General features: G+C 51.1%; 6 protein-coding genes across 6 annotated transcripts; 3 read left to right on the plus strand and 3 right to left on the minus strand.

Moving 5' to 3' along the window:
* Positions 1–818: 818 nt before the first annotated feature.
* CDV56_103275 (putative integral membrane protein Pth11-like) lies at positions 819–2,154 on the plus strand (the record flags this gene model as incomplete). The annotated part of the gene is made up of 5 exons (XM_026756894.1): positions 819–932; positions 1,071–1,107; positions 1,160–1,227; positions 1,277–1,647; positions 1,707–2,154. The coding sequence occupies 5 exons, from the start codon at positions 819–821 to the stop codon at positions 2,152–2,154; spliced, it is 1,038 nt and encodes a 345-aa protein (XP_026615242.1).
* Positions 2,155–2,562: 408 nt separating this feature from the next.
* On the plus strand, positions 2,563–3,159 carry CDV56_103455 (putative isochorismatase family hydrolase; the record flags this gene model as incomplete). The annotated part of the gene is made up of 1 exon (XM_026757074.1): positions 2,563–3,159. The coding sequence occupies one exon, from the start codon at positions 2,563–2,565 to the stop codon at positions 3,157–3,159; it is 597 nt and encodes a 198-aa protein (XP_026615243.1).
* Positions 3,160–3,874: 715 nt separating this feature from the next.
* Positions 3,875–6,674, plus strand: CDV56_103603 (uncharacterized protein; the record flags this gene model as incomplete). The annotated part of the gene is made up of 2 exons (XM_026757222.1): positions 3,875–4,467; positions 5,114–6,674. The coding sequence occupies 2 exons, from the start codon at positions 3,875–3,877 to the stop codon at positions 6,672–6,674; spliced, it is 2,154 nt and encodes a 717-aa protein (XP_026615244.1).
* A 1,800-nt stretch (positions 6,675–8,474) lies between these two features.
* On the minus strand, positions 8,475–10,296 carry CDV56_104061 (FAD-dependent oxidoreductase; the record flags this gene model as incomplete). Its single annotated transcript, XM_026757680.1, has 2 exons — positions 8,475–9,464; positions 9,517–10,296. The coding sequence occupies 2 exons, from the start codon at positions 10,294–10,296 to the stop codon at positions 8,475–8,477; spliced, it is 1,770 nt and encodes a 589-aa protein (XP_026615245.1).
* A 611-nt stretch (positions 10,297–10,907) lies between these two features.
* CDV56_104301 (transcription factor domain-containing protein) lies at positions 10,908–13,109 on the minus strand (the record flags this gene model as incomplete). The annotated part of the gene is made up of 5 exons (XM_026757920.1): positions 10,908–11,285; positions 11,342–11,690; positions 11,741–12,314; positions 12,360–12,760; positions 13,078–13,109. 5 exons carry the CDS (start codon positions 13,107–13,109, stop codon positions 10,908–10,910), a joined length of 1,734 nt encoding a protein of 577 aa, XP_026615246.1.
* Positions 13,110–13,576: 467 nt separating this feature from the next.
* CDV56_104565 (threonine aldolase family protein) lies at positions 13,577–14,659 on the minus strand (the record flags this gene model as incomplete). The annotated part of the gene is made up of 1 exon (XM_026758184.1): positions 13,577–14,659. One exon carries the CDS (start codon positions 14,657–14,659, stop codon positions 13,577–13,579), a length of 1,083 nt encoding a protein of 360 aa, XP_026615247.1.
* Between the last annotated feature and the right edge of the window lie 1,481 nt (positions 14,660–16,140).

Consider the following 16,140-nt stretch of genomic DNA (forward strand, 5'->3'; position numbering starts at 1 on the left):
GGACCAGATGGACATGGCCATGCTCGGAAATTTCCTCTGAAAACGGTCAATTCTGGAAGTACCAACTGGACGCATACGGAGTTCGTGATGCTTGAGATGCCTTTTCCCTTCCTATGAGACATCCACAATGCAATTGTTGACTCGATGTTACCAGGACATCCAAAGATGAAACTGATCGCCAGCTTCCAGCTCGATTCTGTCTTGTGGAGACAGTCTCAGACAAAAGAACTTATTTCAATTTCTGTCCGTCGAATCCACTACCATACATCAGTGGCTAATAATATCGTTGCTTGTCATGGACTACTGCACACTCCCACCTACTCAGGGCCTTCTCTTCGGACCTCTCCATTGTTATAACTACGGAGTAGGTCCAACATCAAGTACAATCCCTGTCGATATCAGCAAAGAGAATCACACCGGAAGTGTTCCTGACAGCAGTTACATTCGAGCATAGGAGAAACAAATAAGACGAGTCATTTCTCTGTCTCCGGTGTCCGGCCTTGCTGCTTCAAATCAGTTCAGGAATTCAAATAATCATAGATCCTTCTACTTTGTGCATTATAGCAGCAATAACCTAGATAGTTACCCCTGCAGCTCTGGCAGGATGTAACTACTGTCGCATGATCCCTGCTCGCAATCTGATATATCATGTTGGTCTCCAGTCTCCACCGCTCCTACGCGACGATCAGTCACTGTTCATGATCTCGAGATTTCGACCTGATGCTCCAGGTGTGAGAGGAATAAATAAAACAAGTCCTTCCCTCTCAGCATGTCCTTCCGTCGTCCTGTCACTCTTTTGCATTCCCAGACCAACCATCATGGCGTCCGACTCTCAAGGGCCAGTGGTGGTCGGCATTGCCATTGCCTTTGCAGTCGTTACTTTTGTGGTCATCTGTCTGCGAATGTTTGCTCGAGTCGTCGTCCTGGAACGGGTAGGCGTGGATGATTTTAAGTTTGTCTACTGTGAAACGCTGGCCGAAAGAAGGTTGACTGATTCGAAGACTTGATCCTGTGTGCATGCGTAAGGGACCTGGGACCAGTCAATTGAGCGTCCATACTGACACGCGCAGTTTTTCTCCTGGGCTTTCATCTCTGTGACTATCGTCTGTCAGTACAACATTCGATTCGTCCCTGATACTCCGCCACTGACTCTCAACAGCTGTCCAGAAAGGACTGGGCTCTCATCTTGTCGATGTGGATAAGAACAACCTGGTCTCCTACTCTTTCGTATGCGCCATCAAAAGAAATAGTCATCTGCAACCTCTGACAATGACAGGTCGTATGGCTCAGCTCGATGTTCTACCTGGCCTGTCTGGGCTTCATCAAAACATCTGTCTGCTGGTTCTACACCCGCATCGGCGACAAGACGCTCACCCGAATGTCCTTTATCATGATGGGCGTCGTCGGCACCAAGGTTGCGGTATTCGTCATGGTTGCAGCGTTTCAGTGTCGACCCATCCCTAAAGCCTGGAACGCGTCCTTGCCCGGTCACTGTGTTGAGATCAATATCTTCTATCTCTCCAACGCGGCCTTGAACATCCTGACCGATTTGCTCACCTACACGCTCCCTATCAAAGTCATCTTCAAGCTGCAGATGCCCTTCAAGCAGAAGTTTGCTCTCGTTCTCATCCTCTGCCTGGGTCTTTTGTGAGTATCTCGATCGATCTCACCGGTGTTGATCCACTCTGACAGGAACGCTCTCCTAGTGCCTGCATCTCCTCAATTATTCGCATTACCTACATCCCCACCATGTTAACCTCGGCCGATTTTACCTACGCCATCAGCGGTGCCATGTACTGGTCCGTGATTGAGACCAACGTCGGTATCCTGGCCGCCTCCATCCCCTCCTTCAAGCCGATTGCCTCCCGCTTCCTCCCCCGACTCATCGGCGAGTACTCATCCGGGCGCAAATATGGATCCGCGTCCAAACTGACGGGATCCAAACAAACGCGCTCGGGATTCTCACGGTTCAAAGACAGTGTGACACTGACCTCACTGAGGACCAAGGAGGCGGAGGACATGATGACGCAGATTGGGACAGGGTACCGCAGGAATTCCAGCGAGGAGAGGATCGTGGTGCCGAATGGGAAGATCTGGACTACGACGCAGATCGAGACGAATGTCGAGATCAGCGACGCTGCTGCTACACCGTGAACAATAACACCCGCACTTTTCCTGCTGAGATTAGGTACCTGTGTTGTAAACCTGACGGATGGAGACCCCCTGCATTAGATGATTCTTCTTATAGAACTCAACGCATTCTGGCCTTTCGATGCCGTCTCCTGAAGAATAGACAGGAATAGAGTCCCAAAAGAGGCCTGGTCCAGCTGTCATCGCAGTCGGGATATGAATTAATGACCGACCCAAGGTAGCAAGGCTTGGCGGATAATGTAACCCAAGGAGGAAGGTCTCAACAAAGTCCCTGAGAAGATTTGTCAGGTTGTTATGCTCCGATTGAGTTTGTGGCGGGGGGCATTTCATCATATATCACAGCATCTTTCCCCGCACTGCTGTTGTTCCCCTTGCAACCTCCATTCCCCTATAATTCTCACGATCTGAAAAATGTCCTCAGCACAGTCGTTCCGTCAAATAATTGGAGTCCCTCCATCGACCGCCTCTGTCAAAGATTCGACTTTGATCATCATCGACGCCCAGAACGAATACGCCACCGGCAAGCTTAAGACCGAGAACGTCTCCCAGACGCGCCAGGCGATCGCGAACCTCCTAGCCAAGTACCGTACCGGTGGCGACGGCAAGAACATCGTCCATGTTGTCCATCAGACACCCCAGGGCGCCCCTGTGTTCACCCCCGGCACCGCACTCGCCGAGGAATTCGAGGAGTTGACGCCGCGCGCCGGCGAGAAGGTCGTCACCAAGCACTTTCCGAGTTCCTTTGCCCAAACCGATCTCGATGAATACCTGAAGGGTCTCGGAGATGTGGGAAAGAAGATCGTCCTGGTGGGATATATGGCGCATGTCTGTGTGTCGACAACGGCTCGAGCGGGCAGTGAGCGCGGTTATGATGTGATCATCGCCGGTGATGCCGTGGGTGATAGAGATATCCCGGTGACCAAGGCCGAGACTCTCGTTTCGGTGGTTCTCAGTGAACTCGCCGATGCGTTTGCCACTGTGATTCCTTCGACTGAGATCAGTGCATAGGCCCTTGCAGTTGGATAGTGGCTGAACTTCGAAGTAAACGCTGAGCAAGGGGTATATATGTTGTTATAAGAATCAAATCAACCATGCATACTCATGAAATCACCGCCTCTTCGACCGTTGTCCATCTCATTTCAAGGGCAAGATTGTAGATAGGGTAGACCCGGACAGCGTCAGTGCCATCGACAACTTTTCAAAGCAAATCCTCCAGATCCTCCTCATACGCTTCTTCCACCCGTCCCTAGAGTCTCCCGTCGCTGCGAAGAGGGTTTCGTGAGAGAAGAACCAATAGAAATATTCGCAGACGGGCGCATGGCATCAACGCACCATGCTACTTCAGTAAAGGTACCATTAATGGCAGCAGGCGGGATGAACCTGTCGGCGGACGCTGGAATGGATGCATCGTACCCCATCAGCATGTCCGAGAGACGATGAAAATAATGGCTGCCTGTAGCCATCATTCAAGCTGAAATGAGCCTTGTTATCGTTGCCTGGACCGGGCGAATGTACGGGCTTGTTAGTTGTTATCGCCGATGCCGAACTGACTCCTGCTTATGTCCGATAATAAACTAGTAGTAGTCCGTATATCCTCGGCCGATCTTTGACATAAATAATGGGTGAGATGCCGTTGTCTCAAAGCAACCGAATACACTGCCTTGTGGACGAGTCATATCAGATCAAGCAAGCGCACTACTCCAGTCACCATCAAACCGACTGAATGTCGACTCCAACGATCGGAATTATCGTCTGCAGCCAGCGGGTCCCCCGCGCTGGACTACAAATCACCCAGTTCGTCCTAGACACCATCCAGAAGGCATATCCGACCGCCAACCTGCGACTCATCGACCTAGCTACCTGGAATCTCCCCATGTACGATGAACCGGGCATCCCATCGCTCATCACCTCGTCGGACGGATACACGCACGAGCTGACCAGGAAATGGTCCGAGGAGATTGCCTCGCACGCCGGATTCATCTTCGTCACACCGCAGTACAACTGGGGTTATCCGGCCAGCATCAAGAACGCCATCGACTATCTGTTCCATGAATGGAAGGGAAAACCCGGCATGATTGTCAGCTACGGCGGACATGGCGGTGGCAAGGCCGCTCAGCAGCTGTATCAGGTTCTGCAGGGCCTTCGTATGCAGCCTGTGGAGCCTCTTGTGGCTTTGATGTTTCCCACGAAGGAGTTTACGGGCCGAGCAGCCAGGGGAGTGGATCTGGGGGTGATGGAGGATGAAGGCATTTGGAAGGAGGAACGGGAGCAAATTCTGACGGCGTTTCAGGTTTTGGCTCAATGCGTTGATGCGAGGTCTGTAGACGACGGCGTTGTTGCTACAGTTTGATGGATATGAGTTTTGTGAATAGTCCATGCTGCTCTAAGTAATTCTACTCGTTGATTCATACTTCACCGTCGGAATACAAGCCAAGCCGATAGAACTCAATAAGGCAACGTTCACAGCCCTATCTATGCAGCGCACTCGATGACTCCGTATTTGGCTGAGGCATACGACTTTTTCGTTTCATTTGAATCTGATCTTACTGACAGAAGAAGGGAGCGGCTACTCGATTGAGAATCCCGCAGCTTACCGATGTCCTTCAGAAGATCCGTAAGAGCGCCTCAAGTATCAAAGATATGAGGATAATGATGTATCTGTCCATGTCTACTATCAAGGTAATGATTGGGTCAAAGGATTATTTTTCGCCGGAAAAGTAAGCACTAAAATCCATCGTGTGTGGCTGTGATGCGTCTAGACTCGTCACTCTGGATCGCATGAAATCCACCCATGATTGATAATCACCATCCCCAAACCCTTGATGATATTTCCAGCTTCGTTGAATGTAGTATGAAAGCCATGAAGCATACAAGAGCCAAACACACCAAATCCAGACGAGGGTGCATCACCTGCAAGTCCGTTATCTCTACGCCTCCGGTTGACACCTACTAATTCTCCCAGAATCCGTCATGTCAAATGCGACGAACACCAGCCAGAATGTCTACAGTGCGTCAAAACAGGACGCAAATGTGATGGATACGATCCCAACCAGACAAACCCACAGGCGCAGAAGAGAGCCATAGTCGATTCCATCCCCGAAGCCTGGACCAAACCCAGCACCGACCATCGCCTGGTCTTGCGTCCGGGGACTCGAGAAGAACGGCAGTATGTCGAGTTCTTCTGCACCCGGACATCGCGCGCCCTCTCAGGCTTCTTCGATTCTGATCTCTGGCGGTATTTCCTGCCCCAACTGAGTCACTCCGAGGCCGCCGTCCGGCACGCAGCCGTCGCTCTTGGAGCTCTTCATCAACATGTGCATGTAGTTCTCTCGAAAGAAAGATGTGATCCCCGGGAGAAGATTTCAGCCCAAAATCAGCAGTTCGTCATCCAGCAGTACAATTCGGCGATCCGGCATTTGGTGGCACAAATGTCATCCGCAAACCAGGTGCCGCATCTGACGCTGATCACCTGCTGTCTATTTGTCTGCGTGGAGATTCTCAGTGGACAGCTTAAGAAAGCTCTGGATCATATTGAAGCTGGACTGAAGATTCTTCAGCGATGGGAGAATGAAACAGATGGAAGACTGCAGTCGGAAGGGATTACCGAAGAACTTACTTATATGGTGGTCCGTTGGAACATCCAGCTCTCCATGCATGGAAGGAAGATGATTCCTCTCAATCTCCGCCAACCGGACGAAGCACAATCACTCGGAAAGCAAGAGTGCTGGTCGGATATCTCAACGGCTCGATATTCACTCGATGTACTGATCAACCGCACGATGAGCTTCGTGGAGGCCGTGGGTATCGACCGGAAGACGAGAGGGTCAGCCTGGCAGGTTCGTCGGCAACAAGCGCTCCTCCAAGATCTCGACGCCTGGCTGTGCGCATTCGACCGTCTGTTGAAGAGGTGTGGCAGACGCCTCAAGCAGATTGATCCTCGAGGACCAGTGCTGCTCCGCATCCATCACCGCACCACCCGAATTTGGCTGGACGCCTCCCTCTCCAGAGATGAGCTCATATTTGACCAGCTCGAGGACGATTTTAGGGCCATTCTTGCGTACGCCGAGGAGCTGATCGAGCTCAACGCGTCGCTGGACAAGGACGCCCTGCTGACTGTCTTTTCACTAGAGACCGGACTCATCTCCTCACTCTGCTACACGGCTAGCAAGTGTCGCAATCCGTTGCTCCGGCGAAAGGCGATCAACCTGCTGTACCGTGGCCCCCAAAAGGAAGGACTGTGGAGTATGCACCAACATGCGATCATCGCACGGATCATTGTGCAGATCGAAGAAGCAGAGGTGGCTCATCTGCCGTTGGAGCAGCGGATTCCCGAAGATCGTCACCGCGTGTATACGGCGCGCATTGAGAACAGAGATTGCCGCTCATGTCAATTAGTATTGATATCCATGCCTGAGGCTGCTGATGGAGAATGGCATTGTCGAGTCAGAAATGTGGATTTTACTCAGATCCAAGGAGGAGTTCCCAACGTTTCCACAGGGTCAGGTATCAGCTCGGAGATTTGAAATTGACTATAAGTTTAGGTAGTAACATGTCCAATCATGGATTGTAATCACTGTCAGGGCTTCACATGTATCATCCTTATTACTGCGGTAGGCAGGACACTACATTAATCATCGCCTAGAATTTGATATCGTAGTATCTAACTTCCTTCCTGCTGGGAAAGGACACCTGTGACGAGGCCCATCTGCGCTTCTTGTCTTTGAGATGGATCAGAGTGGCAATGAGACTGCACACCAAGAGCATTCTGAATGACTCAGAGCAGGAATCAATAGAACAATCTCCAGGGGTAAAATGTTAGGACTAAGATTTGTCATCTTCGATCGCTGTGCAATGAAGACTGGCGATGAATTATATCCATCAATAACTGAACGAATGGTATATACATTATGATTAATCGTATCAAACCATTGAGCACAGTCGCTCATTGCTAATCATGTCGAGTCATAGAATGGGTCATCCTCGGCCGAATTTTTTGCATCTACGTTTCTTAGTCAAGCCAAAGATCAAGGCAAAGGGAAGACAAGGCATACTTCAGTAAGAGTTTCTCTCTCCAACCTGTGTGGTTTGGCATCTCTTTCCTCGGATCCAGGTCTGTCTGAGGTTTGTGCGACTTCATCTCGCGAAACACAGCTTCCACATGAGCGCGGTCCAGGTGTCGAGGGTTTCTGTCCTGCCAGGACTGTCTGGGAACTCCCATCCCATAGCAGTCTGGGGCCAGGAAGGGATATGGAATGGTCATCATGGGTGGGGTATGTTTCTATGCGATGGACGGCAGAGATGACTATATAGTATAGTATAGTAGCGTAGATCAATGAGTGCAATGCAGGTACTCTGACAGCTCTTTTATATGGCAACAATCCCGGATCATGAGAACAAGACCAAAGCAAATACGACCAGAAGACCAATGGCATCGTGCGAGGAGATGTGGTGGAATGCTAGAGATGGTCTTGGGCCGTTGGTCATTTGACGTGGCCTGATGCGATGATATTCCAACCCAGTCGATCCTATGGGTCTTATTACAATCTGGGTGTTTTTTCTTGACGATTTTTAGAATCATAGCATTACACCCTTGGTAGGGATCATACCATTGTCGCCTGTCATAACCTCTATCCCTTGCTACCTGGATATGCATTGAAATTCAATAGCTCATGTATCCTTCGAAAGTCTTCATGAGCACAGACATTGACCCCGCATCTCGAAGCCAGCTATATCCAAGGCAATGCGCCACTGCATCACTATTGGCCTCATTGGGAAGCATTGAAGCACCGTTTTGTCCCGCCAGCAAATCGCGGTTTGGTGGCGCAATGTTTAAACCGTCGACGCCAATCATGAATCCGCCGAGCCCTGGCATAGTGGCTTTGCTGCATTCCGCTGGGGATACTTGGCGTAGACATCCTCAATGGTTAATCTCTCTGTTGGAAGCATTGAAACGGGCAAGCGGAAATTGATAGTGCCAATATCATGGTAGATACGTGAGAAGAGGATCGGAGGCCCTTGGTATGTCTCTGCATATCCAAGAATGTGCAGGTCCATTCAGAAATGCAAGCTGGCTGGTCCAGACATATCAATCTTGACAGGGAAAAGAGCTTCTTGACACTGTACTGACATCAAGTTATTACCAAAAGATATCGAAAATCCTGCTGTTAACTGAAGACTTCTACTCTCTACCACATGGGGCTTCGCACAGTTCCCAAACAGCTTGAGTGAGGTTACCCTTCGGCCAAAAGCCTACACGCGCAATGTCGGTGGATCTTCTGAGAATTATATCTCGACAGAAGATCGGCGTGACAAACCGAAGTGCTTCACTTTGCAACCCGGCAAAGCCCCTCACCATCCCAATCCTCGCTGCCAACCATCTTGCGCGCGACGAAAAGACCAGCCGGATCCCATTTCTGTTTGATCTTGTACAAACGAGGGTAATTTCTGCCCCAGAAGGACTCTTGGAAATTGGGTTCGTAGGCATTAGCCTCGTTCACGTACGCGCCCATCGCGTTTGCACCCTCGACTCCCTGCAGGATTGGCAGCTCCACATCCGTAACATTCTTGATGATGGCCTGTTGCTCCGCCAGAGTGGCATTGGCGCTCCACTGGCGGCTGTACACGACATGCACAAGCGTCTTCCTCCAAGCCGGGTTGAGGGCACTGTCCACTTTGCCAGCGTTCTCTGCCACGGCGCCGCCTCCCACCACGTTGCCGATGACGGATTCCCCGGGCGCATAGCGGAATTTCCTCATGGCAGAAACGAGCCTGCCCGGTCCGTCCTTGGAGGCGAGGAGGTCTCTCGAGAACAGCCTCGAGGCGAGCAGGCTGACTCCACCGGTCACGTCCGAATCCCCGAGAAGCAAAAGCTTGGCAATTGCCTCGTGGAAACTGGGCATGGCAAAGGAGGTGTACTGACTATACACGCCGGCGGTCGCATTGAGGGTCTTCAACAGGGGCTGATAGACCTGGTCAATCTGCGTCGTGTTGCTTGCATTTGCGTGGAAGAGCATAAATGACAACACCGAGAGGCTCTGATTCTGCGCCCATGGCAGATTCGGAAGCATGAAGTAGTATCCGCCTCCTCTGGCGTCGGTCAAGGCTGGTAGCGCAGCATGGAAGTCGGAGACGGCCGTCCAAAAGGCAGGATCTCCACCGGCGGTGGTGATGTTCATGGTGGTGATGACGAGGGGGACTTCCTCGAATGTACGTACGGTGACTTTGGTGACGACGCCAAAGGTGCCTCCTCCACCTCCCCGCAGTGCCCAGAACAGATCCGAATTCTGGTAGGCATTGGCAGTGACTAGATCTCCCTGTAGCAGCGTCAGTGATATGCATCACACCGAGAAGAATGATCAAACTCACAGCCGCCGTGACGACACTGAACTCCAAGGCATGATCCGACGCCATCCCCTTCCATGGCCCTAGGAAGGAATGACCGCCCCCTTGGATATATCCTCCAACCGGCCCAACGGTATGAGCAGAGCCCCCCACGACTGCCCTGTTCCGCTTGCCAAGAGCAGTATACATCTCCTGCAGACTGATGCCCGCATCCAGCGTCACAGCGGGACCTTCACGTTTATGTTTCGGCGCCCCCTTCGGAACGAAATCATCCACGATTTGGATTCCTTTCATTCGGTTGGTCAGGATCTGAAGAGAGTTCGGAGCCGCCGAGCGTCCAAGAAAATCATGGCCGGAGTTCTTGATCGCAAGTCGGATGTTGTGCCGCTTTGCAAACCGCACAGCCTCCTGGATGTGGCGCGCGGACTGGACCACAGCGGAGTAGAGGGAGACACGCCCCTGTTTGCACGGCATATCCGACGCAGTCTCGAGATAGCAGCTCTCATTGTGTTCCGGCCAGGCTTCCCAGTTCTCCCATTGCACGGCACCGGGCTGAGCAGCGCGCCAGACGGAGTTGGACCATTGCGCCGTGACTTCCTGGCAAGCAGTGCTATTGGGGTCTATGTGGCAGGGGGCGGCAACAGGTTGCACTGCGACGAGATTGCCGTCAATCGAGCGGTTGAGGGCATTCCACTGTTGTGGTGACGGCCAGCAGGGCTGATGAGGTTGGCATCGACAGCGGCGCGAATCGGGGGCAGCAATTGCTGCTGCGACAAAGAAAAAGTTTAGGAATAGATTCTTCATAGTGACCGGTGCGATATAAACGAGGAAATTGCAATATTGAATTGGATTGGGGCATGGACATACTGCCACGCCTCTCCTTTATACACACAAGCAATACGAGCACCTGGGTGTGCCCGACACTCCATGCCCAAAAAGGCAGTCAAAATAAGATACGAGCTATGCAACGAGGCTGTGTTGATCGTCCTGCCGCTTGTTCGAATACGACAATTAAGATTTAAGCTCTTGGCGCATGGGTTGTTATGACATCCCTCCTCGAAGAAATGACGCTCCATGCCGCAGATCAGCGCTCAGCATCCGCTGGTCCAATTGCAGTCATCTCCGATAATCTCGGCTGGATAGTTCCGGTGTCATTGATGAGGCTTTGTACCTCGTATTCGGCTGCTGATCAAGTCGTTTTCCTCACTCTAGTGTTCCCCGTTCTTCGTCTTGAAGTTGCCTAAAGGAGCCAGCATCGTCTACCGGACGTGTGATCTGGGATTCTGACAGTCTCAGCCGCCGAAGCTGCTCTGTGGCCTGCCTTTTGGTGTAATCGGGGAACTAAACCGGGATTACTACCTTATTAATTCGACCATACCATATTCCATTCTCAAGCTTGAAGCCTTCGATGCTTTCTATGAACTAGCTCCCAAGGATGGCCACGCAGCATCAAACCCAGTGTCAAAGCCCAGCGACCATGATTCATCAATGAATGGCCACTGGAGCATTTCCACCTCTAGCTCGTGAGATTCACTTAAGGGCACTGCATCCCTCGATTCTGTCCCATGATGACGACCATCACTCCCCAAGGCTTGATGATTATTCCGACCCCTTGTCTCTACTCCCCCCTGCAACATTTGTTGAGACAGTTCCTGGCGCGGATGTACACTTCGAATATCACCGTATTCGTCCAAGGTCCCCGCGATCGTGAGATGGCCCGCTTCTTCACGAACGTGCGTCTGATTGTTTCTGGCTATTTCGTAGAACCTGTTGGCTTCCTGGACGGTTCGCCACTGTGTCTGTCAGCCCTCTACACCCTCAAACACAAAGCGGAAAGGTTGATGCTCACCCAATTGTGTCCAACAGGCCAGTATCTGCTCAGTCGTTCGAGATATGAGAGGTTGGCTTTTTTCTCCTCCTCCGCTCGCTCGATTCCCCCGGGATATCGCTGCGGACACACGGTCCCGTACATGTTGATATGAGCCGCGACGAAAATACTGAATCCAGAGTATGGTGTGATTACCGGTGCTCCAGAGACTTCGAGGGCGGAAAGGATGCCGCCGATATTCTGTGCTGCTTCGAAGAGTTGCCGGATAGCCTGTGATTCGTCTACATTGCTCGAGCCCTGTAGATCATGTAGCAAGTCGGAGTGAGGCTTGAGACTGGACAGGAACTGGTCTCGATACAGAAAGAGAATACTAAGCTGTTATTAGAACCGCTCAAGCGTTGGCAGAAAGGTTGGGAATACCTCATGAAATAGACCAGATTAATGTACGCGAACAGTTCGCCGTATCCCAACGCAACATGCGCCTGCGCACTGGTGGCCGGGTATCGCACCGTCACATCCTGCAAAAACCTCCACTCGTCCAGCTCCTCCTTCAAGCGCTGCCAGACCACTCGCGGCGATGAAGGATCCTGAGGAAAGGTCAATGTCCGGCCGCGCCGACTCTCGTTCGCGAACCGCAGAATCCGCACGAAGATATCGAATCCTCGGGTGACGATCGTCAGTCCATAGTCGATGGTCAGATTCCTTGACAACGGTGAGTGCTTGCTCATATCCGACGGCATCAAGCGATGCGATGAAAGCCGACCAAAGTTGAAGTCCCGGTCACTGGTGGGCAACGGAACAGAGATCTGTCGAAAGGAAAGGGCGAAATGCTGGCGCGCTCCGGAACTCAGCTCGCAGTCTTGCGCAAAACAGCACCAGTACGTGCGGACCAGCTGCTCGTACTGAGTTTGGCTTGCGTGGAAGTCCTGAGGATTATGCTCCATGCTGTCGTCGGCCGTCTTGAGGAGGGACTGGATCATGTACGTTGCCATACCTGAAATCATTAGCCTTGTATAGGGAATTCGAAGCGTGAACATACCACTGTACATCCAGGCCTTGTAGGGACGACCGGACCCCCATTCGTAAAAGGTGATCATCACCAAAGACTGCGCAAGATAGAGCGACGGGGCCTCGAACGCGCGATGCGCAAGCTGTTTGCGAGCATATTCGGCATATATTTCGGCTGCTTCCAGTCTTTGATCGGGCATGAACCTCACACATAATGACAAAAGAGCAGCAACGAAGACCGGATCAACTGACGCAGGATTTGACGATAAATCTGCAATCAGAGACGGATAGTGGAGGAAATTGGCGACGGGGAATTTCTTGCGGTAGGTCTCGCACGCCGCAATGATGGTGGATGAGGGCAAAGCCTCGATGGGATGCTCAGCGCACCATGGCGACGGATGGTCCGGTTGTGCTTCAGGAGGTAATGGAGGACTATTAAGGGCGGTTGTTGGTTCAGATATCACCCTTCGCTGTCTCTGGGATTTCAAGGTGGTTCTTTTGGACCTCCTTGACGGGGAGGAATATGTATCCGTCAACAGACAGTCAGTCAGTTTCGCCCGTTGACAGCGACGACATGGTGGTTGGCCTTCATGGATGCATTTGACCTTTGCTTGACTATACACGACAACAATGATGATCAGCGAATAATAATCAATCCGATTGGTAAGGTCCAGGCCACAATGGATTGGATCATTTGGATGTTATTCCCGATTCCCGAGGATCACCACACGGAATAACGAAGGACATACCGGCAGCCATCGCAGGACACTGAAAGGCGCATTTCCAAGAGCTGAATCGAAAAGATCAACTCATTGATCTGTCATTGTAGTCAGGCTCCTTAAATTGGTGATGATGATCTTCAACAGCACCGTTGTACTGATGGTTGCAGTGGTCGGAAATGATTTCACTCACTGTGCGGGAATAACTAAGATCCATCCAAATCGGGTAAAGCGCGTTGGCAAGTGAATGCTTCTTTTTTGATGAATATGAATATGACAGAAAAGTCTTAACATCAACTATCATTAGATCCATGCTGCTTTGCTTATGCTTAGATGATAGGCAGACAGAAAACTGCTTGGAGAATATTTGCTAAGTATTTATGTGCTCTGAAAATGGTGTGGTCTCTATATATTTCGCCATCTGGTCCTTGATACTCCGTACCTCAGAGAAATGGAAGGATCATTAAGATTAATGCTATGAAAAGTGTCTATCTCGCTAACTCATCACAAATGCCATTGATCATATTCATCATGCATCCAGCTCGGTCCATTGCTGTACCCAGCTATTGAACTTGTCCACTTGAAGGGCATCAGTGGCCCACGAGGTCACAATGCGAACCACCGCGTGTCCATCCTCGCGCTTCTCCCATATATAGAACGCAAATCGATCCTGCAATCTGCGAACCATCCGCTCGGGTAGAATAGCAAACACTTGGTTGGTCTCGGTCTGCGCTGCGAGCGTGTACCCCAGCTTCTCAAAGTTGGCCGAGATCTTCGCTGCCATGTTGTTCGCATGCGCCGCCAGATCGAAGAATAGATGTGTCCGGAAGAGCTCGACAAACTGAATACCCATCACACGGGATTTGGCCAGCAGAGCCCCGTGCTGTTTGAGATGAAACACAAAGCCCTCGGCCAGATGCTTCTTGACCACGATCGCCTCACCCAACAGTGCTCCCATCTTGGTCCCGCCAATCCAGAAGATATCGGTGAGGTCGAGCATATCGCGCAGGGTAAGGTCGTTGTTCTTTGCACTCAACGCTACACCCAATCGTGCACCGTCGACCAGGATGAGCAATCCGAGTCTTTTGCAAACCGCTGAGAGGGCCGATAGTTCGGCCTTGGTGTAGATCGTTCCCAGCTCGGTTGCGTTGGAGATATACACCAGCCGCGGCTTGGCCATGTGGGGAAAGAACTGATTCTGCTGGAATACGCGCTCCAGGTTCTCCGGGGTCATCTTCCCATTTACTCCAGGGACTAAGATCATCTTGTGCCCCGTGGCTTCAATCGCACCGGCTTCCTTGGAGACAATATGCCCAGATTCCACAGCTATGACGGCCTCGTAGGGTTGTAGACAGCTGGCAATCGAGATCAGATTGGCTGACGTCCCGCTAGGGACAAAATGAATGGCAACTTCATCCTCGCTGGCGTTCAGCTTCTCCCGTATCAGCTGTCGGGCCTCATTGCTGAACTCGTCTGTCCCGTAGGACAATTGTTGTGTGGTATTTGTCCGTAACAGAGATTCCAGAATCTGTGGATGAGCTCCCTCGCTGTAGTCATCGATGAAATTGTATCGAGGAGGGAGCTCCGTGTCACTGATATCCGACGCCGGCATTGTGCTGGAAGATTTGTCTTTATATGATGCTAGAAATCAAGCACTGAAATGAATGCGAAAATGCCAGAAAGGTAAAAGACAACTGAGTGAGTCACCTCCTTTGAATCCACCTGAATTATATCTCCTTATCTTGGAGGAAAAACCTGCCGAGATATGGAGTCGTCAGTGGGGATACACGGTTTTCTCGGGAATAATCCGGCTTCGGGAATCCGTAGTGGAGATTTTTATTAGCAATCGCCAGATATCATTCCCGAGACTCGGAAATGCTGATAGTGGTGTAGGGATCGCACTCCCGTAGCAGTACAGTTGGCATATGATGTTGCACTGAAATAGCGGTAAAAGCTAAGAAATCGAATGGATTCTCGTCGCTTTTCGAGAAGTAGTTTATCTCAGATCCCCCAAAGTGCGTGTAGATCAATATCACGTCTTGATCCTGCCGAGATGACACGGATCTCTACCGGACTGCCCTATTTCCGTGTAGAGCCATTCCCGAGTATGGTAGAAGCATTATCTGAGCATCTGGACACAATGACAGCATCTGATACTGGACCATTCTTTGGCAGCTCATGGGCCTTGGATGCCTTTCGACGCATGATAGCCTTCACTAATCGGCCTCTGTCCCTAAGAGCACTGTCCCGTCAAAGACAAACTGCCACTCAAGGAATCTCTCCCTCGTCTGCCGGAGCCATTTGCTTCACAGCTCTCCTACGAAGCCTAGCTTGAGCTGCTGCAAGAACTATCAAACGACAAATCCCGGTCCTACTGTGACCTGTAATTGGGGGTGGTTGTCGGCTTCGTCCCTAAGAATAATGTCTACTGCCTTACACAATGGCTAGCAATCTACCTCAGCCTGTATTGAAAGGTCCACGGCGAGGGCGCACAAGTCGCCTTTTCCGGTACCATGCAGACGTGGTCCATTCTGAGCAATGACGCGAATCAAGATACCATCACCAGATTTGCCATATATGCGGGTCTGCATCCTGACGTAAGTGCATGTGTGATTTTGTTTTGATTAGACTGAAGTCCGAGAAAAACTCGGGGATACTGACAGATGCGTTGGTCCATGCTGGACAAGGTTCTGGGAGAGCATGTCATCGATGATCCTGGTGCTTTTGGTGGCTGCTTCCAGAGCAATATGACCCTTATCCATTTTTCCGTGTCGCGGATGGAGGAACGGTGATCGATAGAGCAGAATGTAGAGATTACTTCAAGTGTCAGCACAGCAGGGAAACGAGAACAGGGTGTTCCACACACTTGTATGTCATGTGTAACAATCTAACAAGAAAAGAGGCACTCGGCGTTGAGTTATTTCCTAATCGCAGCTTGTTAGGGAGATTAGACTCCTATTCCTCCAGCTGCTGGTGCAAAGTCGCGCGCGACGATGGGTCAGGAGTTGACTGCATAGGCAGATATTGTGTGGACATGATCGCGCGCACTGACCTGTCAGTAAGAGCATATATATTGGAAGGTGTTCGTACATA

This window comes from Aspergillus thermomutatus (assembly GCF_002237265.1).
Source record: "Aspergillus thermomutatus strain HMR AF 39 chromosome Unknown NODE_71, whole genome shotgun sequence".
In the NCBI taxonomy this organism is placed as follows: Eukaryota; Fungi; Ascomycota; class Eurotiomycetes; order Eurotiales; family Aspergillaceae; genus Aspergillus; species Aspergillus thermomutatus.